The sequence below is a fragment of the Girardinichthys multiradiatus genome, chromosome 5 (assembly GCF_021462225.1).
Source record: "Girardinichthys multiradiatus isolate DD_20200921_A chromosome 5, DD_fGirMul_XY1, whole genome shotgun sequence".
In the NCBI taxonomy this organism is placed as follows: domain Eukaryota; kingdom Metazoa; phylum Chordata; class Actinopteri; order Cyprinodontiformes; family Goodeidae; genus Girardinichthys; species Girardinichthys multiradiatus.
The window spans coordinates 211,885-234,816 of NC_061798.1; the positions used below are offsets into that span (position 1 = coordinate 211,885).

Below are 22,932 nucleotides of genomic sequence, written 5' to 3' on the forward strand. Positions count from 1 at the left end.
TGTATATGTCTTTGTCCCCACTCCTGAAGGCCTCTTCCTTATCCAGTCTTAACCTTCTGAGTTTAGCTGTGAACCAGGGTTTGTCGTTGTTGTAACTCACCCTGGTGCATGATGGTACACAGCTGTCCTCACAGAAGCTGATGTAGGAAGTCACAGCCTCTGTGTACTCGTCCAGACTGTTGGTAGTAGTCCTGAACACATCCCAGTCTGTACAGCCTAAACACGCCTGGAGATTCTCCACAGCCTCACTGCTCCACTTCCTTGTCGTCCTCACAACAGGTTTGCAGAGCTTTAGTTTCTGCCTGTATGCAGGAATCAGGTGGACCATGATGTGGTCGGATTGGCCCAGTGCAGCACGTGGGACGGCGTGATAAGCGTCTCTGATGGTGGTGTAACAGTGATCCAGAATGTTGTCCTCTCTGGTCGGACATTTTATAAACTGTCTATATTTGGGGAGTTCGTGGGTCAGATTACCTTTGTTAAAGTCACCAACGACGATTACTAAGGAGTCCGGGTTGGTCCGCTCCACACTCAGTATCTGGTCGGCGAGCATGCGCTGTGCGACCTGCACGTTAGCTTGCGGCGGGATGTAAACACCGACCAGGATGAACGAAGCGAACTCACGGGGGGAATAGAAAGGCTTACAGTTTATGATGAAGGATTCCAGGTCTGGAGAACAGTGCTGCTGAATCACTGTCACGTCGTTGCACCAACCACTGTTGAGGTAAAAACAGATTCCTCCACCTTTTGCTTTGCCGGAGAGTTCCGTGTCTCTGTCCGCTCTGTAGAGCTGGAATCCTGCCAGCTGCAGCGCAGAGTCCGGTATTAATCCACACAGCCACGTCTCCGTGAAGCACAAAACTGCCGATGAAATATGCTTCCACAAACAAAAATATATCTACCATTCTGATCTGTAATAATCATAGATAAAACAAAAGGCACAGATTTATGTAATAAAATGGCAGTACACGCTTTGAAAAGTAGAGTGATATAGTTGGCCAACCCAACCCCTGCGCAACCTAAAGTGATCTGAAAGCTTTAAATGAGTCTCCTGTTAAAAGGTTATCTAGGCACCCAAATGTTGAAGATGACGAATCACTTTGCATATTCTAATTGGCTAATTTAACCCTTTTCAGTTCCAATACAAAACTTTAAAGTATAACCTACTGGCTGACTATTAACATTAAACTGTTGTGTCATTCAATAACAAGAAAAACATCAAACATGAGTACAGACGTTTACGTAGCATTTGAAGACCGAATACAACAAAAGAACAAGGGCAAGTTAAAAAAAGGGAAAAGAGGTAGTGGGGGGTGGGGGAGAGATTATCTTTATTTATTTCAATTCAGTTTATTTATATAGCGGCAATTCACAACACATGTCGTCTCAAGGCACTTCACAAAGTCAGATACATACATTCCAATTAATCCTAATCATTGAATAGTGCAGTCAGATTTAGTTATTTATTCAAATTGGATAAAAATGTTAAGTTATTCTTCCAAGTCCTGCAAGTCCGGAGAGGTAGCGCCCCCCCCACCCCCCAGGTCCTTCTTCACAAAGTCACCTGGGCAGTATAATCATCCAACCCTGCCGGCTCATCAACTAAGGCTAACTCATCTTTTACGGCCTCATCTAAAGACTGGAAAAACGCCGCCTGTAACGCACTGGCGTTCCAGCCTGAAGCCGCTGCCACTGTGCGAAATTCAACTGAAAATTCAGCCAGGGGTCGATTCTGTTGCTTAAGTGCCAATAACCTATGTGAAACACTGGACTGATCTGAATGAATGTCAAACGTTTGCTTAAACCTCTGGATAAATTCACTAAAAGAGCAACCAAACTGGTTACAATCAGTGAATCTTGTTTTCTGCCCACCGCAGTGCTCTGCCGGTCAACAAACCCAAAATGTACGATATCTTAGTGTCATTGTGGGAAAAGGATTGGGTTGACCGGTTAAACACCAGCGAGCATTGGAGCAGGAAGCCGCGACAACATCCAACCTCCCCGGAAAATTTCTCAGGGTTGGGGGAAGTGACGTCGTGGATATGCGGAAGCTGCTGGGAGACTGGTGACTCGGTAGTGCCACTTGGAGTGGCGGCGGTCTTGGTGCTCAACGCGTGCTGTAACAGGGACGCCATTTGGTCCAGCTGCTGATTGGTCTGCCATTGCTGCTCTAGGAGGGATTGGAGGGTTGAGCCGTGAGAGTGAATCTGCTGGCTATGCTCGGCGATGGTTCTCTGGAGAGCCTCTGCTGGGTCCGGCTGACCTGAGTGTTCTGTCATAATTTTGACTGCCGCTTTGACCCACATGCAGAACACTCACAGACAGATAACAGTTTTAGTTAGATTTATTGTCCTTCTCAAGCAAAACCACGTCACCCGTCCTTGGAACTGGATCCTCACCACTGCGTCAGAGAGAGAAAACAGGTAAGAAGCTGAATGTCTGAATGAGGCTAGAACCGTGTAGCTGCTTACTGGTCGGGCTGAGAGAATCTGCCAGGGAGAGGGGTTAGAGTCTGGGGGTTCGAGCACGGCAATCCACGGTGCCTACTGGAGCCCAGATAGGAGTCTGGAGTGGTAGTGCGTTGGAGGGTGGAGAGGGTTCGCTCCACCAGCGGAAGCGTCACAGGGTCCGAGGCTGTCAGCTGGGCGTGTTGTGAATCTTGGTTGGCTAGATGAGGTCAAAGATCTGTACCTGGAGTGGCAAAATGGGAAAAAATCTGTACTAGGTCACAAGAGGGAAAACAGATTCTGAACCTTCTTGAAGGCAGGATCCTAGCCAGATAGCATTACCGCAGAGGGCAAAACACTCAGGCGATGATGTGCTGGCTATCCACCCTCTTAAGCTTCACATCTGATGAGGCAATGAGCCGCACCTGTCACACCTCAACCTGGCTCAACTAGCGGCACCTGGTGATGGCAACGGGTTAGTAGCAGGGAGACAACACAGCTCAGACTGTGACAAATCTAGTATGAAGTTAACTGGTGATAGTTAATAAGCCCATTAGTTTAATCATATATCCTCTATTATTTACTCCAATTTTAATCAGCATATTATTTTAGTGTTCTCCAATACAGCAGATTGTGTAATCCTTTTTAAAGATCACAATTTATGTTCAAATTCTAGTTGCAATCGGATTTGTTAATTTATACTGCAAGCTTTAAATTATTCTTTCATTCATGACATTTTCTCAATTCACACATTTCACATAATTAATCAGTAATTAAGTTAAACAAAGTATTCATACATTCAATCAAGTCTTCGGTCACTTTCACTCGTTTGTCATTTAGGCACAGAAATCTTTGTAAAGGATATCAGCCCAGAATGCAGTCCTCATATTTCATCATGACACCTGCTACCCCTTTAAGCCAGAACACAGCTCCCCCCTCCTCCTCATATTCATGCAATAAAGGAGTCGATACTTTACCATTGACATTTGATAGGCAGTTAGGACTCCCAATCCTCCTGCATCCAGGGCCACCAGATGTATCTATGCACCTAAGGATGAGAGCTCGAATACATGGTGCACAACAGCAGACTGCGATCACTACAGTCACAATAATTAATGAGGTAAATATACTCACCAATAGGTTTCCCCATTTTCCAAACCATGTCTCAAACATATTTGTAAATGGTTCATCAAATCCTGAGTGTGATTTTAATGGATAGTGGTTTAAATCCTCTTTGGACCTTCATGAGGTATCCGTCAGGTGCTGTATGGTTGGAACTACAAGCCTCTCCAATAATACAACACACCCCTCCATCTTTTTGCTAGGAACACATCCAAAGCTGTTCTGTTTTGAAACTAAGGAGGTGCTAAGAACTCTCCGTGCACAGTATGTCCCCACCAAACACAGGCATTGTTGTCATCATAAACTGCTTTGGTTCAACTGATTTGTGTCAGAGTTTGTTGTTCTTACAGGAAAAGTTGTCTTAAGGGTAGCCCAAAACTGTTGTGACACGGGGGCTAAAGGGTAGACGTCAGGTCATTAGTCCTTGCAGCCACCTCTATGATAAGTATGTCATGCTGCTCCAGGTGAGCTGTTAAGCAAGTTCTCTCATCACCAATCGCCAATTTCTGTCCACTAAATGCTGTCAGAAATTATTTGATCCAAATAGGTGCTTCTATTCTTGGCTCTGGAAATGTGGATCTCAGTAAAGCACCGTCAGTGTAAGCTAAATGGCTGTATGTGACAAATACAAAAACTATTTTCTGAAAAGGTCCCCCCTGACGAAGTGGGCCAATCGGTCCCAGGGCGTCCTGGAGGGAGAGGGTAACCAGGGCACATCTTTCCTGTCCAGTCAACAAGTAGCCACTCCCTAGGACGATCACTTTCAAATGTCCAACAGCAATTAAAAGTTCAAGGCCTTATATCAAGCTATCAAACAACTGTATCTATGAAAAAGTAACTCAGAAGCACACATGAATTTATTATTTTTTCCTCATAAGTTATTCTAATTGACCTATAGTTAAGCACTCCTTCAACCCCTCATACAAATTGTTCCACAAGTTTCTTCTGACACACAGAAATACACATTTGTTTGTTGGTTATTAACACTTTAGAAATCCTTCTTCCCTCTCTGATTTTTGTACCACCAGATTCCAAAGAGAGACCTTCTTTCAAGTTTACTGGCACTCACCCCTTTAAACTCAACAACTACAATTTTCTTTTTATTTACTCCTTTATCACGTTCCCTTGTATGAAGTAACCAAGCCCCTAAGTCCAAAGATATCCAACTGAACCTATTTGCTTGTACTCCCTAAGTTGCTTTCTGATTTCTCTGAGGTTTCTTTTAGAGGATGGCTCTCCCTTAGTTTGTCCCTCATCTAACTAAACCTTCACACTGTAGGTGGTGGAGCTTACCACTTTAAAATTTCCAATCCACCTGGGGTCCTTCCAAGATCTGTGGAACACCTTTCTGTATATCCACTCTGTTCCAGAGTTTCTCCCCTTGGTTCTTTGTTCAGTGCGTCCTGTGTGTTATGAGACAAAAGCTGCACAGCAGATTACAATTGTTAAGCCTAACGTACAGTATTAATTCCTCTCACTGGGAATCCAGACTTGGTGCACAGTTCTTCCTGTCAGCAGCTCATGTGGTGTTAAACCCATGCGTTCAGTGTGTGATGATCTCATAGAAAACATCTCTAAGCCAGCGCCTCCATCAAATTATCCCTAGAACAAAACACTCTGGTTTCTAGTTTTTTGGACAAACAACTTTTCAAGCCTGCTGTTGGGATTATGAATTTGAGAATATTATTTAATATTAATATTTTAATATTTTATCAAATAATATTTCGGTCTGTTAAGGGTTGTCTTGTAAATACTAGCCCAGTAAGGCGATGGTATTAGGACAAAATTGAAAAGGGTGAGCCAAGCTCTGACATTATTGAACAGCACAAACTCTGCACATATATGGAATGAATTCACAGAATTTCTTAAAATACAAGAATTTTGTCAGGTTTAAACAACCTAAAATACTTATAACATCACAAAAAGAAGAGAAAGACAAAGAATTAGTTATATACTCGCAACGAGGAGAGCGGTCAAGATGTGTTCAGTTACAAATCTCGCACCGCTCTGAACAGCATCTGTCCGTACCTCTCTTTTTATTATCATTCGGGGGTCCCTAGTTACAAAGAACGTTGCTCTCTAAAGGATGGGAAACAACAGCTGCATCGTAAACAGGTCATAAACACCATTATCTTTTAACAACACACTTCCACAGTCTCCATCATTTTAAGATCAGTGCATCTTCTGTTCAGCGCAATCAGCCTTCATCTTTATGACCTCCTCAACTGCAGACTACTTCCTCCTCAGCAAGCTCAGCTAAATTTATGATCTTTGCCTGCTGACTACTCATCGCATCCTTACTCACACATACATCATGAAAGGTTATAAGATCAAATAGTCAAGTTAAGGATAGGAGAAACTATAAGATACATCTATATTAAATTAATCCAACATTTCCTCCGTTTATCTTATATTTGCTCATATTCTCATATCACTTAACAGCCACTTCTTTGAGATTTTTAACTTTAAGATTATTTTCATGTGTACAAAGACAATCATACTGAGACGTACTTACTGACATTTAAATCACAGATTCATATAGAGATAGATCTGCTTATAGGTCAGAAAAGTCACATCCTCATCATCTTCATCATCCTGATGTTTAAATAACAGATAGAGATGTGTAACTCTGTCTTCCATAGGAGAAATAGCTGTGGTGATGAGACGGTTAAGCAGAAAACGAAGGCAGGGAATACAACAACATCCACACAATGTCAAAATTGCAGCAAACACTGCAAAGGAAATTATTACTGATGATACAAAAATTTTATACTTCCCAAACACATCCAGCCAGGAGTCCCACATCGAGGTGTCTATTCCAGAATTCTCCTTCATTTTGCCATTTAGAGATCTCAAACCTTCTATGGCTTTAGTGAGGCTGCCGTCAGTCAGCAGTGTTGTCAGGTGTGAATGTGCAACATATTTCTCCAAAAATAGCACAATCTCCTCCTTTTTCAGCTAACAACATGTCCAAAGCAATTCTATTCTGCAATGTCATCAGGGAAGTTGAAGCCAATTGGTCATGGACAGTTTCAAACCCGCTTTGTCCAATTTCCTAGTTTTTTAACACTGTAGTGGATATAATTGATCCTACGTTTTTGTTCAGCATACACCACTTACAGATACTTGATTCAAATCTTGCAGCTACTTGTTCAGTCAATTTATATTCATCTATAGTATCTATGTATTTAGAGTCTCCCTCAGTCTGCCAAGCTACTTTTCTGCACTTTCTATCACGCCAATCATGTGGTTTACACTAGATAGTCCATCTGTTACTTCATCTACTAACATAGGATATACTGAAACTGGTAACAATAAAGTAATTAGAGCACAGAGTCCTGTTACATTTTGAAGGTAACCACACCACCACCAAATGTCTCCTCTAGAGACTGGTTTAAAACACTTATTTACTTTTACAATTGCAGTACACCATACTGCAATGAGATTTCCCAATTTATTACCTCTCTCTGTCATATTTATACATGTGTAGTTTCCAGTGGTGACCCGCTTATGGAATACTGATTTATCCTTATCTGCTGTAATTACAGGAAGGACAGAATCCCAGTGCTGACACATTTCATTAGATTAGTTTGATTCATTACTTCCATCACACAGGGTTGTGGTATCACAGCTGGAATTATTTGTAACAAAAGCCTGGGACCCATACACACAACACAATCTCTTTTAGTCATGTTAGCCGCTTGCTCTACCATCAATAACCAGTTATTATTTGTTCCTGATACTCCAGTAATAACCTGGAACCAGTCATCTGTGGTTAACTTTCCTAACATAATTTTTACTCTCTTCGCTTTGTTACCTGGATTGCATTATCAGCTTTATGGAGCTTAAACAACTTCTTTTGATGACTAGCATAAGCAGTGGTGCACCACTCTGGTGTCCAATTATTTCCTTCATCAGCTACCATCGTGGACCATGAGGTGTCTCTTCTGTCATTAGTTAAGTACCATTTATAACTTCTATAATCCTGTCCTTTCCTTCCTCGTTTGGTCAAGCTAATGAGTGGGATCAGCACCACAGCTATGGTTTTAGATTTCACGCACACTTGAATGCCATAAGTATAAGAAGTTTGTTTATTGCACATAGTTAGGTTATCTTGCCTTCCTTGATTTAGCGCTACTTGTTTCATATGACTCATAGCAGGTGTTGTTACATCCTGTTTTATCTTGACTGGTTCCCAGAAGTACCAGAAAAATAAAAAATCAATATGAGAAAAAATATAATACCCAGCAACGGAATGCATTGTTCATCCATCTAAAAGTCATTTTGGCTGAAATTGTGACTCCTCTAAGTGGTTCCAGTGTCTTAATTTTCTTCACTGACTTTCGGGTCTCTCCAGCCTCTAAATGTCTGGGTCCACCCGATTATCAGTCTGTAAATCACTTCCCCTGGTGGAACTTTCAACCAAAATGACCTTTTTACAATGTATAAGGTGTATCTAGGTTGATCTCACAGCTATTTTTACTGCCGTGGGAGTGGTTAATAATACCTAATATGGGTCCTCCCACTTAGGTGAATACCAATGTTTCTTTTCTACACTCCTTATTAACACCCAGTCTCCTGGTTCCACTAGTTGGTTTTCCTGCTGGGAAATAGAACATTCCTCAATAGTTTGATTTTGTTTCTGTTGCTTTTCTAACATACTCCTCATATAATCAGCTAGGTTAGCTTCTTCATCTAAGTCCCACTGATTTTTGAACTGTGGTAATCTGTATGGTCTTCCAAATAACGTTTCATAGGGTCTTAGCCCTGAGGTGCTTGTAATGTTTATATATAGTTTTACTAGATCCAGACACTGTGTCCATGGTCTTCCTGTCTCTTCAATACACTTTCTCAAGCGGTTCTTTATAGTCCCATTAAACCTTTCCACTAATCTAGCACTTTGAGGGTGGTAAGCGCAATGGTTTCTCAGATTTATATGAAACATAATTCCTATTTTCTTTATTATTTGATTTACAAAATGGGCTCCATTATCACTATGTATTTTCTCTGGAATCCCATATCTGGGAATGATATCTTTACACAGTGCTTTTGCTACAGTCAAGGCATCTGGATGTTTAGTTGGAAATAGTTCTATCCATTTAGAAAATGCATCTATAATGACTAAACAGAACTTTTTCCCTTCACTGTGATTTAACTTAATAAAATCCATGTGAATTGTTTGAAAGGGGTATCTTAGTTTTGGAAATTGTCCCCTTCGGGGTCTTAAATTCCCTTGTGGATTGTGTTTTGCACATGTTAAACATGTTTTACAAAAAAAATTTTTTAATAAGAATTAAGAATTAAATCCATATGTTATATAATATTAATATATCTATTCTACCATTCCTCCCTGTTGAGACATTGTGAAACACGATGGCTCAATATTGCCGCCCATTTATATAGGTTCTTTGGTAGGACAGGTTTATTATCTGGTCAGATATAGTTTTCATCTTTTAATGCAGCTCCATGTTTTTTCCACATTTCTATCTCCTGTAGTGGGCTTTGTTATTGCATTTCTTTTAACACTGTATCTTTTGTCACCAATGCCACCAATATCCTGTTTGTGTCTTCCCTCTCTCATCTTTTTTGGAGAAATCATTCACATAAACTATTTCGTGATCCTGCAAATCACTTCTAGTTTTTTCTTCTTTTTCTGCTAATTCTTGACAATCATGTTAATTTCATCTTCAGCTTCTACACTCCATTTCAGTTCAGACGTCATTTTCAGCTCTTCCTCATACATTAGCTTGTTTAATGGAGCTACTATTTCTGCATAATTTGGCACCCAGTTTCTACAATAATTAGTTAGTCCAAGGAAGGACATCATTTGCTTTTTTGTTACTGGTTTTGGAGCTTGTAATATTGCAGCCTTTCTTTCTTCTACAATTGTGCATCCCCCTGCGCTAAGATTGTGGCCTAGGTATTTAACCTCATTTTTACAAAACTGACGTTTCTTTTTACTGACTTTGTGTCCCTCTTCTGCTAAATGTTTTAATAATGCTATTGTGTCATATTTACAGGTCTCCTCATCAGGAGAGGCTAATAGCACATCATCAACATATAGTAAACCCTGACTACCTCCTGGAGGGTCAAACTTGGTCATATTTGCACTCATTACCTGAGAGTATATAGTTGGACTTTCACAGTAGCCTTGAGGTAGTCTGGTATAAGTATATCTTTGTCCCTCAAAAGTAAATGCAAACCAGAACTGACTATCTTTATCTATAGGTACAGAGAAAAATGCATTACTTATATCAACTACAGTAAATATTCTAGCATCTGGTCTTAGGGAATTTAATAATGTATAAGGATCAGGAACACGGTGCTCTCTGAACAACAGCATTATTAACTGCCCATAAGTCTTGTACCATGCGCCATCCTGTTGATGGAGCTTGTTTTTTAACTGGAAAAATCGGGGTGTTACATGGTGAGTCCTCGCATTTTATTATCACCCCTGCAGTTATTAAATCCTTTATTACTGGTTTTATTCCTTCACGAGCATCATATTTCAAAGGGTATTGTTTTACACTGGGCCTGTATTCTGTTTTTGCTCTAATTTGGACAGGTAACGCTCCTTTTACTAAACCACATCAGTAGGGTCTTTTGACCATAACTTATTGGGAACTTCACTCAAGAACGGTACTTCCTATTCAGTAAGGAATATTTCTCATCGATGCTTTGTATGCAAATGTATCCCTTCCGGCACTGTCACTGTCCAAAATAATAATTTTCTAGTTAATCCTGTGGATGCACTAATTTCTGTATTCATTGTTGTTGCAAACCAGTCTGTGGCATCTTTTCCCCTCTTCACTATTCTTCCCATATCATGCCACTTGAGTTCTTTATCCTTGAATAAAGATATGTGTGGAGGTGTCCACATTTTGCAGAGCTTCCTAGTGTCTTCCGCTAACAATACTTCAGCAACTGACGTACCCTTCCCATCTGCATAAACATAAGTTACCATGACTTTGGTAGGGGTTACTTTAGTTAATGTTTCTTCATAAGTTTTATCTGGTCCAGGAGTATTTTTATACCACATGGTAATATGTAGATCATCTGGTGTCATCTGATCTTGTAGTCAAGTAATGACATTTCTTCCTTCTGTTAATAAAGCTGTCCCTATGTCTAGGGGTGGCTTATTTGGAACATCCAGTGAATAGTGGTAATAAGGTGGTCCCACTCTTTTAACACGAAATAATCTCCTTGGCTGAGTTCTGCTTTTCTCTTTACTACAATATGTCCTTCTGAGTTTGGAATTATTGCTAACCCCAGTAATCCATCTTGTCCCAATAGATTCACCGGACACTCATGGAACATTAGAATAGATAGCTGGCATGACTGTCCATTGGGATCTCTTATCCAAACTGGTTCAGACTCACCGGCTTGTGTCAATTTCCCACTAGCTGACCTTACTGTTATTTACTGATCACTAAGTCTGGAATTTGGGATTGTTTCTCTACAGGTGGTCCTGCATGCTCCGGTATCACAAAGAAAAGTAATTGATTTTCCATTCAACAGTAAGGTAACTTCAGGTTTAATGCTTTCTAGGGAGAGAAGGTCCTAGAAATTTAGGAGGACATCCTGCCCCTGTGTTTTTGGTTTTTTATCGGTGTCTGAAGTACTAGGAACAATTTCACTTGTTTTCTGTCCTAGTCATGCTGAATCATTATTTCTCCTCTCAGGACAGTCTCTGATCAGATGTCCTTCTTTCCCACAACACCAACACCCTGAGGTGTATTGTCTGTAATTTCCTCTGCTCACTCCTCCTCTCTGACACCTGCGGTTTTGTCCTCTGCCTCTAAATCCTCCTCTTCCTCTGTTGTTTTGAAAATAAATCTGTTCTTCTTCTTCTTGCTGGAAAAAGGTGTTGACTATCTTTTTTTAATTTTTTATCCTTCATTACTTTTTCTGCATGGAGGGCATGATTTACATAATCTTCTAGATTTGCTGTGGGGCACCCTATAAAATGTCTCCTTACCCAGGTATTAATTGCATCCCTGGAACCAGTATGTAGTGCATTTTTTAACTGCTGTCGATAAGCTCCTTGCTCGTTTTCATCTTCTTGTAGACCACTATGTATTTTAAACACTTTTATCAGTCTAATCCTATATTCTTCAAAAGGTTCTTCCTCTTTTTGTTTCACTCTGGCTATTTCTGCGTAGTCAGCTCTGCGTCTGTATCTAACTGTAAGTCTATCGATTAATCCCCTCACTCTGTTCTGCTGTTAAAAAAAGTAAAATATTTTCTAAGGTTACACAGAGAAAAAAAACCCGTGTCATGCCATGAACCTCCGTGACACGCTGTATAAACAGCCTTCAGCATCTCAAAACAATAATAAAAGATAAACACAAATAAAAGATACATGAGGTACATCCATGGTGGGGATGGATTTATTCACCAAAGGGACTCATTTTAGCCCATCCAATCCTGTCAAACCTCATCAGATCTTTGGTACAAAACAAAAACTTTCCACCTACTCTTTTACTCCCTTTCTTTTGTCCTGCTGTTCTACTTTGCAAGTCCATCAAAAATTACTTCTTAGCCCTTTGACCTTTTCTGCTTTCCACAAAAACATCCATTCTTATCTCCTGCATCACATCTCTTTCTTTTTAGTTACTTTTAACCAATAATCTACATCCTCATAACCTTCTTTGTACATTTTTCTTAAATCACGTTTACTTTTAATGTACTTTTAATTATTGCATCCTATAGATTAACTAATTTTTTTAGAGTTTAAACGACCATCATAATGATATGTGGTTATCCATTTATCTAAATATTTAAATTTTAATATTTTAATTTGATCCTGTGCTTCTATAAATTTCCAATCCTTGCATTGTTATTCATTTTTAGTTTATTTTTACTCCCCCCTTTTCCCATTTTTTATTTTATTTAAATTTGGTCCAACTTATAAATACCTTGGGTATTATAAATGCTGGATTATTCTGCTCAGTAGGGTGACAGAAAAATCTCCGTTTGTGGTAATTCTCACTTCAACTCTTCCGAGTGGAGAATTCTTGCCTTTGCTTCCACAAACGTTAGTCACTTTCAATCCCACTGCTTTGATATGAGGCAAAACCTAGTGGTTTAAATCCTCCATTCATTTCTCACATGCACACATTTTAAACGTGAAATTTTCTTAGTATTTTTGTTGTTTAAAATACTTAAACGCGGACATCGCCGTCCTGAAAACATGGAATTTTAGTATTACTTTCTTAATACTTTAAACAGGACTCCGCCGCACTGCTTTTACCTGTTAGAGCCTAGGATTTACAGCGTTTTTTATTTTACGCAATGACCCCCAGTCATTCGTCACACTTTTTTAAATCCAGATTCAACTCACCACTTTGTCCTCTCCTCTCTCTCAGAGTTCCGTCAGATCCCAGCGGGCAGGCCGAAATCCAGTCCCGGAAAGGGTCTGTGTGTCCCTCTGATGAAGACAGCCGTGCGCACGGTCTTTTCCTGGAGTCTACCGACCTGCTGGAACCCTCAGGCATATTTGGAATCCGGCTCTCGAAGGACCAAATTAATGTCAGGTTTAAACAACCTAAAATACTTATAACATCACAAAAAGAAGAGAAAGACAAAGAATTAGTTATATACTCGCAACGAGGAGAGCAGTCAAGATGTGTTCAGTTACAAATCTCGCACCGCTCTGAACAGCATCTGTCCGTACCTCTCTTTTTATTATCGTTCGGGGGTCCCTAGTTACAAAGAACGTTGCTCTCTAAAGGATGGGAAACAACAGCTGCATCGTAAACAGGTCATAAGCACCATTATCTTTTAACAACACACTTCCACAGTCTCCATCATTTTAAGATCAGTGCGTCTTCTGTTCAGCACAATCAGCCTTCATCTTTATGACCTCCTCAACTGTGGACTGCTTCCTCCTCAGCTCCATTTATGATCTTTGCCTGCAGACAACTTACACATCCTTACTCACACTTACATCATTAAAGGTTATAAGATCAAATAGTCAAGTTAAAGAATAGGAGAAACTATAAGATAAATCTATATTAAATTATTCCAACAAATGTATTAATAAAAATAAGTCAACTCAAAGTCAAACATATTTCAATCAACAAACTCTTTACTATGCTAAAACAATCCAACTAAACTACCAAGCAGAATTTAAGAATAACGAAGACTAATGGGCTATGTACAATATAAACAAATTATGATTAAAGATGATTGAAAATCATGACCGAAGGAGTGATGCAACATTACCATGCAATGTTTATGTTTGAGAACCAAGGATTATCTTGAAGAATCTGGAAATGAACTTAAGTTAGTCTTGGAACTAACTTAGACAACCATTCACAATGCAAGATCAGGTAAAATATTATTTGAATAAAATAATGTTTTAAAGAATGATCTGCTGAATAAAACCAACCTTCTGGATGACTAATTCTCAATGGTGTCTAATTAGCTGCCCTTATTTATTCAAATAATATTTAAAGAAATATTATTAAAGGGATGGTAAAAGATTTAAGGATGTATTTTGGAAAAGAGCCAAATCTTTCTGTAGAAATGGGGCTTAATGGTGTTTACTTAGTTAAGTCAAGTTTAGTAAAATTATGTTAGGGACAGATTATTTACTGGATTGAAAACTAAACCTTTCTGGGTAAATATTCTTTAGCAGCAACCACTGTATTTACCTGTTAGCAGTTGAAGCTAACAAAGAAGCTGATAGCTTAGCACCAGAATCAAACCCACACCTTTAAAAATACTGCCAATAAAAGGGTTAAAATGCATGAGTGCGGGCGGCGCGTTATGGCCGATCTTCTGTGTTTAAAATCACCCTTTAAATAAAGTTTGTCTTAACTTTCAAAATACACAAAGAACACAAAACTGAACATGTGTGCTGCAGATATTCTGCTAGCACCCAGATAGCAGAGTTCAACACAAACAAAACCAAACTTCATAAAATGAAAAATGTTTAGATCATTTCAATCTAAATCACTTCTATATTATTCTGCTCTGCCCAAACCTAACCTCGTATGAACTGTGCTGAGGAAAAGCTGTCCGGGCGACGATGAAGTTTGAAGAGAGCTCTGTGAACAAAGGGTTAGCTTCCAGCTAACCACTGGAGCAGTGGCTGGAAGACGGCTCGTTCTGTCCGCTGACCACACTGCACCTTAACTCGGTGATGCAACTCCTGTTGTCCTTCTCTCAGACAGGGAAAACCGCTCCGCTCGGCTTCGTAGAGACCGCGTCTCTGTAGGGAACTTCTATCGGACAGTTTGCTTCTGCAGACCTCAGAGAGAAAGTAAGCAATGCTTGCACCTTAATTTCCCCATTCATCAATGAAAATACCGGATACACATACAGTATTTCATTCGTACTTAACTTTGCATATGATCGATGATCGTATGACACCCTTGGATCCAGTTTGAAGAGTTTATGTCTTTTTGCCAGCAAAGAGACATCATTGCGCTTTGTCTCCCCTATCCGGTCCCTCTGGAAGGCCGTGTGGAAGAGGTCGGCTTGTTGGAGAGGGGATGCTCTTATTCAGACATTGGCATCATGGGAAGTCCGCTGCTACCCCCCTTTCCTCAGTTGCTGGAAGTCAGTTAAATGCAATTTATTTTGAAAGTTCCAGAAGAATCCCAACACTGCTAATAATGTGATTACATCTACCTAAATTAGACCTTTATGGTCCTTCCCCATTACATCTACCCCCAATACTAGATAAAAGTAATTTTTATATTCTAAACGACCACAATCATACTATCATTTATTTATTCATCCCTATTAAACTTCTGATCACTGTAAGCAGTCATTACCCCAATTTTCCCATTTTTTCATGTTTTCATTATAGGATTATTATTACTATTTTTCACTCTAAAGTATAAAGGTTAGTCAGACAGACACTTAAGGCACACAACACATGCCTCCCCTCTTAAAGAAGTTTGGGCGGCCAAATCTTTTACCATCAAATTATTCAACCAGAAACCTGTGGCAGAATGCCAGGTTCTACTTGGTTCTGTTCTCACCTCAAAGAGAATTTAGATCCAATTTCATCTTAAGAAAATTCATAAGAAATTTACATTTTCACCCTCTGAAACTTAAACCCAGATAATTGTTTCAACTTGCGAGCATCTGAACACATATAGTGAACACCGACATTAGAGAAAAAACATGTGAAAAACAAAACCTGGTGCTCTCTAAAACGTTCATTAGTTGTCCTAACACAACTATGAATCAAAACCCAAAACAAATAATGAGCTCACAGAAATCAAAACATACCATTCGATTCATGAACCTTTCACTCAGGTTCACACAGGAATTTATAATTCTTTCCTCATAAGTTATCAATACATCATTCATACCTTGGGCCTTCATTCATTCCTGTCACACCCTGCTCCATCACACTGTTTTCATCCTCCAACCCCAATCTTTCAAGTCATACTCTTTCTGAACCCCAGGGATCTTATGTCCTAAGTAATAATGTGTCAATGGAACCTTTTGTCAGGCTGCTCCCAGCCACTTTTTCAGGCCTTCTTAACCTAGGAGAAAATTATATGTTTAGGATTATTGCTCACATCAGCAGGCAATATAGTGGGACGACTCTTCACTAAACTTTCCAGAAAAATCATTAACTCCTGTGTATTGTGACCTGCAAAGCCTGAAAATAAATAATTTGATCATATAGCCGTCCCACTACAACAATCTAACAAGAACAAAAAAATCACAAACTTCGGTGGTGAAATCAGCATTTTTCCTTTTTTTTCTCCTTGTTTTTTTCCCCCCTTCTTCATTTCACAACACATAATCATAATTGTACATTGTTAATCCCAGTATTATCATATGCAGAGTAGACAAATAGTAACGGCATTAAAGTTAGAACGTCGAATGCAGATAGACTAGTTATAAATGGAATCATTCTCTGTAGAAAGGAAAGGGTATTTTGTCTAGCAGTGGCATCTCGTCACACTTTGGCGCCATCAAGTAGTGAAAGTTGAAAAATGAATTCATATTTAAGCCTGTCACAATTAAGCTATTTATGCAGAAATAAGTCTGTACAATTGTTTGTAATGCCATCAATTAAATCAAATGTGTCATTTAATGCACCTACCACTTCCAGTGAAAAGCCAAGTCTTAAATATGTGACATTATTTTTAATCTGGTCAGAAGGCAATGGTAGGTGTATTCCTTTGGAAATTATAGAGTTAACAGCATTTGTCCTTCTATCTGTATGTCTTGAAGGGATGAAAGTTTAGCCAAGTTTAATCACTAATTATTTGTTGTGAGGTTTTTGAAAAAAACAACTTTTGGATTTGGACAAAGCTAAAGGCTAACTGGTTGTGCAGAAATCGTGCATTAATTATTGTCTGTAAGCCTGTTGCCTTAAAATTGTAATCCAAACCATTATCGTTCTAAAAAATGCTTTTCCCTTCCAGTTCATAAAGGAGTTTTCACACAACGGGTCCTGCAAATTCTATAACACACAGATGTTATTTTACGTCAATGCTAAACTTCATCCTCTCAATGCTTTATATAATAGTCTCTATAGATTTATTTTTTGCAGTGTCTATTAAGGACTCATCACTGTCTTATGTTCGATTCCTTGAACTGGTTAGCTCTCCACATCAGAAGAAAACTTTATTGGTTATTTACTTTTAAATGTATCTATTTTAATTTTTCTCCATACTGAAAACAATATTTAATCCCATTTTATTCAAAATATAGCCTGAGAAATACTGATCAGTTATCTTTTAGCTTCCTATAACAATAATTTAGGAAAGAAATTTAGCCTTGTGCATTTCAGTTTAAATTTCTATCCACTTGCGATAATTTACCTCCCTCTCCTTTAGTTCTTCATTGTAAAACATCTTAGTCTTGCTTATAATAAGAACAAAGATTAATTTATTCTGGACTGAATCCTGACAGGGATGTGCATAGTGCTCTCTATCAGTATGTATTGCCTTATTTTATGTCTGAAAGTACCATGCAGTGTATTGTGCGTGATGGTTGAGTCTCTTGTTTGTGTGTGCGCGTGTGTGTGTGTTAAAATGCATGATTTGTATTACTGTTGTGTAGTTCAAGGTTGCCCTTAAAGTTTGCTTCCTACAAACATTTCTGTCTGGCCATGATTAAACTCTTCTCTGTTAATCATCTGGTTTCATAACAGTTTGAGTTTATCCATCTGCAAGATTATAATGACACAGAATGTTTTTATTCAACTTTAGCTTTATTTAGTTGTATCTGTGTTTTCCTAATGCAGTTAGTCCTTATATTTTGTAAGAGAGGCTAGGTTTTATCAGTTGCTATTATTTTAATGTCTTTCATATCTCGATTAGTTTCTTTTTAGGTGCAGGATTCAAAAAGGGTCCGAGCATTGTATTCATTAAATTGTGAATATAAGTATTAAATCTCAACCTTAGATACCGTTTTCTAAATCTGGTTCCCCTTTCCACATCAGTTTACAAAGCTTAATAAAATTTATAGACACTAAAATGAAGGGCATATATCTTATAACCTTAATTTGTCTTTGTCAGTTGTATAAACACCATATAATTTTAAATATAATAAGCCTGTCCTGTAATTTTGCCTGTAATTCTGTTAAAGCATGTGTTTCATTTGTGTTGAATTTGAGTCTAATTTGATCATTCTGAACCTGACTGGAAAAAGTCTAAACCTTTGTTAACCAAAATCCTGTTTTGAGGGGAAAAATGATCACTGTCAGGACTTCCTTTTGTTTTACCATAAAGAACTGACCGAACGTTATTATGATACTGAGGATCAGACCTGCTTTTTGTAGTTTCTAGTTGTTATTATGATAACCCGAGTTGGCATAAAGACAATTCCTCGTTTAATAAATAATGATGGGCATCAGACTTTGAAATGTTTTCACCCTTTAAGCAGGCTGTCCATGGGCTGGCCAGAACCTTGTTTACCTCTTTGGATCTGCTCCCCAGCCCTGAAAAACTCAAAATCCCAATTAGCCTCAGATCAGGAAATTGTAAAATTAAATTCATCCTCCCACATATAACCTCATTTTTAATTAGCATGAAACAATCATTCATTCCACATAAACGGACAGACGAAACAGACATTATTCCTAACAACCTCATGCTCCCATGTTTTCTCTTGGCTTTGGAACAGAACAGAGCAGAGGAGAGGAGAGGAAATTGAGAGGGCTCTGGTTGGGATAAGAACTTGGTTCTCAGCTGATGAACAGTTTAAGACCATATCTGTAAAAAGTAAAATATATCCATAAATCTGGCTTTTCGGTCAAGTATTCAGAATATCATGACTTTCAGATGGCAAGGGCAAGAATGTTTTTTTTTTTAATTCTTTCTGGCAGAGTATTTTTCCAGCTTGCTGAAATATCCTGAGATATATGGGACCAAAAAGGCAAGTGTTACCCTTGAATAAATCTCACCTGTGCTGAATCCAATGGATTACCTGAAGATGCAGGCAAATCATTGACTCAGATTAAGGCCCTTGCTGATGCTAACTGCAGCACTTTAACCTTAAGATGGCATCTGCGAAGGAGGGGCTGAAAGAACAAACATCTTTTCAAAGAACACATCTCCTCCCACACCACACGCTTCTGGTGTTTCTTTGTTCTGAATTTAGAAGCTCTGTCTACAACCTGGTTACAAATACAAATAATTCTTAATATTTTAAGCAGGATTGTACTTTTCTCAGCGCAAGAGTTCAAATACCTGCTGATGTTGTATTCACAGCATCTTCTCTCACTTGTCACGCAAATAAAAAAAGATATTTCTAAAGTAAGACGTTCTGCTCAGAATAGTGGAGGCAAAAGTTGCATCCTGTTGCAGCAAGGATGCAACCTTTTAAAGAATATTCCATTTCATTTTTTGTCTAGTTGTTGGCCATAATCACCTAATGTGAAGTGTGTGCCTAAAATTGAGTATAGCAGATAGTTGGCAGATAACAGAAGTGTCAGATCTAAAAGAACGAAATAGGGAGAAAAATGTATAAGGCCTTACACAAGACTTTGTGGAAGCATCATCCTTTAAAGAGTCATCTTTCAGACTGATGGTCACATCATACCAAAGATCTAATTTAAAATAGATTCTGCTACTTTGCCTGTTATAGCTAACCAAACCATGCTTAAAACTTAAAACATTTGATTCATGACACAACATAGATTTAAAGAGCCCTTTTTTTCCTGAATATTTCAGACGTCATAGGAAGGAGGCTGAACCACCTGACCTCTAGTTACAAGAAAACATAGTAATAACGGGGTGGTACAACTTTTTCTGTAAAGTTTGCATTATAAAACTCGAGCTACTTTAGCAGAATGGATCAATAATAAAACATATTTAGAGTAAGAATCTCAGCTTAAATAAAGTTAATAATTTTGTTTAATACATTAGAAGTCAAAAGATTGAACTCAATCTCTTTATTTTAGTAATGGGTTTTTCGCTAGAACAAAATGTATACTATTACTTAAAAATGATGCCAAGGTAACTCAACTGTTTTTGAGCTGGGCTAAGTAATTCGATACAGTTTATTTAAGTAGTGCCAATTCACAACACATCATCTCAACAATGTCAATTTAATTGAATCATACAGATTACAAGTCAAGTAAATACATTCCAATTGGTCCCAGTTGAGCATGTAGCAGGAGTGGAGAGTCGCTTAAATTGTGTCGTTGACTTTGCAGTAATCCCTCATATCATCTGTAGAAGGAGAGCATTGTTAGCAGTAGCAGCTCAGCCGATGCCCCCCTCCAGGAAGGTGTCACAGCTAAACACTAAAACTGGCAGTTGGTTCCACAGGAGAAAAGCCTGATAACTAAAAGATCTGCCTCCCGTTCAACTTTTAAAAAATCTAGGAACCGCCTGTAAACCTGCAGTATGAAAAAGAAGAGCTCTGTAAAGAACATACGGAACAATCAGATCTCTTATTATAGGATAAAGCTTGATAATTAAAGGCTTAATATGTGAGAAGGAGAATTTTAATCTAATCTTTATTCTAAAAAAGAACTCTTGCTGCAGTGTTACGGATAAGCAGAACTGTATTTTGTCTACATAGTAAAGATAGTAAAGAAATATAGTACTCCAGTGTTGACGCATCAAATGCATGGACTCATTTTTTAGCATCATTCTTGGACAGGATATTTCTAATTTTGGCAATATTTTGAGGGTAAAAGAAAGAAATCCTAGAAACCTGTTTCATATGGGATTTAAATTATATGTCCTCATCTAAAATGACACCAAGATTTTTTACTATTGATTGACTAAGCAGTTTCTTTTTCAAAGACTTCTTTCTTTGAAGCAGAAAATGTAAACAAATGTTTTCGTTGTTTATGTATTTAAGACATGTCTGTAGTCTATCTGCTTTTGTTGAGCAGGATATATGGATAAATATTGCTGTTTCATCAGCATAATAGTGGCTTTTGCCACTGATGTTTCAGGATCCTGACAACTCCACTGTCCTGTTGTATTGTTCAGGTGGTAAACTACAGTGAGTCTCGGACAGCTGAAGATATCTGTGAGTGCTCATCCAAAATGATCACCTTCATCGACCTGGCAGGTCACCAAAAGTACCTGAAGACCACCGTCTTTGGTCTAACCAGCTACTGCCCTGACTTTGCCATGCTCGTGGTGAGCGCCAACACTGGTATAGGTGAGCTGCAGATACATATCACCTCCACCAAACAACGATTCCAGAACAACTTATTCCAGTGTACCTAAACAGATTCTGGCTTACAGATTTGTGAAACCTTCTTTTATGGTATTTGTAATTTCATAATAAAATAACATTTTCTATTATATCAGTCACACTTTCATGTAGTGAACATGAATTATTAGTCACATTTCTTTTAAAAAGGAGAAACCTGTTGAACACACAAGGGCAATAAAACTTTGAAAAAATAGTACCTGAGTGCTCCATATACATTTTGCTTTAGGACTTGATTGATATTTTGTGTTTAGCTGTCTCCCTCCTGGACATGGCAACCATCTGAGCTCCTACTGCCAATAACATCATTTTGTATCTCCATAGATAATACACCTTGCCACGTTTTTCTGTATTTAACCTTCCCTGTTTCCTGGATTAAGCCATATTAAAAGAACTGCTGTTGTCACTAACATGCCATTTTTATCCTATAAATTGTACTACTGGCTCAGAACTAATCTGTTTAAAAAACAATTTTTTTTCTTCCATAAGTACTATGGTGAACTGTGTGAAGAAAAACAAAGTAAAGTTAGTAATATAATTATGGTTCTATATATGCACTACTTACAAAAAGTTACAAAATATTTGGCTTTTGGGTGAAGTTTCAGGATGAACCTAAAATGCACAATAACATTTACCGGTGAACTTCATGTGACATTCTCAAAATTTTAGATCAATGTGCCCAACTGTTCAATGTTCCAGTGCTTTTTACACAACTTGCTGTTCTGAAACAAGGAGCTTAAAGGCAAAATCCACAACTGTTTGATCCTGGTTCAATCAGAATTGCTATTTAAACAGTCCACCTCATCATGTTGTTCACATTTTGACAACATGAGACCAATTTGACACCTAATAATTGATCAACAGTACCTCAACATTGCAAGGGTTCAAACAGGTTATTCTCTGATGGAAGTGGCCACTGAGCATAGAGTGTCACAGAGTGTCATCAGCAGGTTCCAACAGAGATACAGAGAAACTGGAAGAGTCACAGAAAGACATAGAAGTTGACGTCCTTTAGCCAGATCCCACACTGATGACCCCTTCTTTGTGAGATATGCCCTACAGAACAGGATGATGAAGGCCACTCAACTCCAGGCACATTTAAGGGAGGTGACAGGCACTGTCACATTAGACCATTGAAAATTGTTTACATCAGCATAACCTGGGTGCTAGATGACCTGCAAGGTTACCTGACCACACTACCAGGCGCAGACATCACTATCTTACATGGACCAGTGAGCAATTATGCCGGACGAGAACCAGTGGGCCTCATCTGATGAAAGTCGATTCACTTGAGCAGAAATGATTAGCCACTGTTGTCACCAGACATGCCTTTGGTGGCGGTGGTGTTACAGTATGGGCAGGTGGGGGGTAAAAGGTTTCCTGATATACCTTTATCAAGAGAAACAACTCAAAGCAAAGGCGTTCAACAAAATGCAACCTGTACAGTGTCTCGGTTGTCTCAAGTTTAACTAACACAGGTAATGCGTCTGCAATTGTCTAGAGCTCCTGCCTCTACATGTTTCAGTTTTGCACACACTATTATCGTTGCCTAGGTTGCGATCACAGGGCTTCCCTCTTTCTCAGAACTCCATTAAATCTTTAAAGGTCACAGCATTCCTGTGAGAACTCACAAGTTCATACTCAGTTCAGCATGTGCACAGTAATTTAACATTAATGCTATAGAGTTACAAAGTATAAAGGA

General features: G+C 38.7%; 1 protein-coding gene across 7 annotated transcripts in view; it reads left to right on the forward strand.

Moving 5' to 3' along the window:
* Positions 1-22,932, forward strand: part of LOC124868333 (GTP-binding protein 2-like) — a 94,440-nt gene that overhangs the window by 51,390 nt on the left and 20,118 nt on the right. For all 7 annotated transcript variants that reach the window (XM_047365497.1, XM_047365495.1, XM_047365493.1 and 4 more), the window contains one exon: positions 21,002-21,176. In XM_047365497.1, the coding sequence (XP_047221453.1) occupies positions 21,002-21,176 (175 nt within the window). The remainder of the gene's footprint in view (positions 1-21,001; positions 21,177-22,932) is intronic.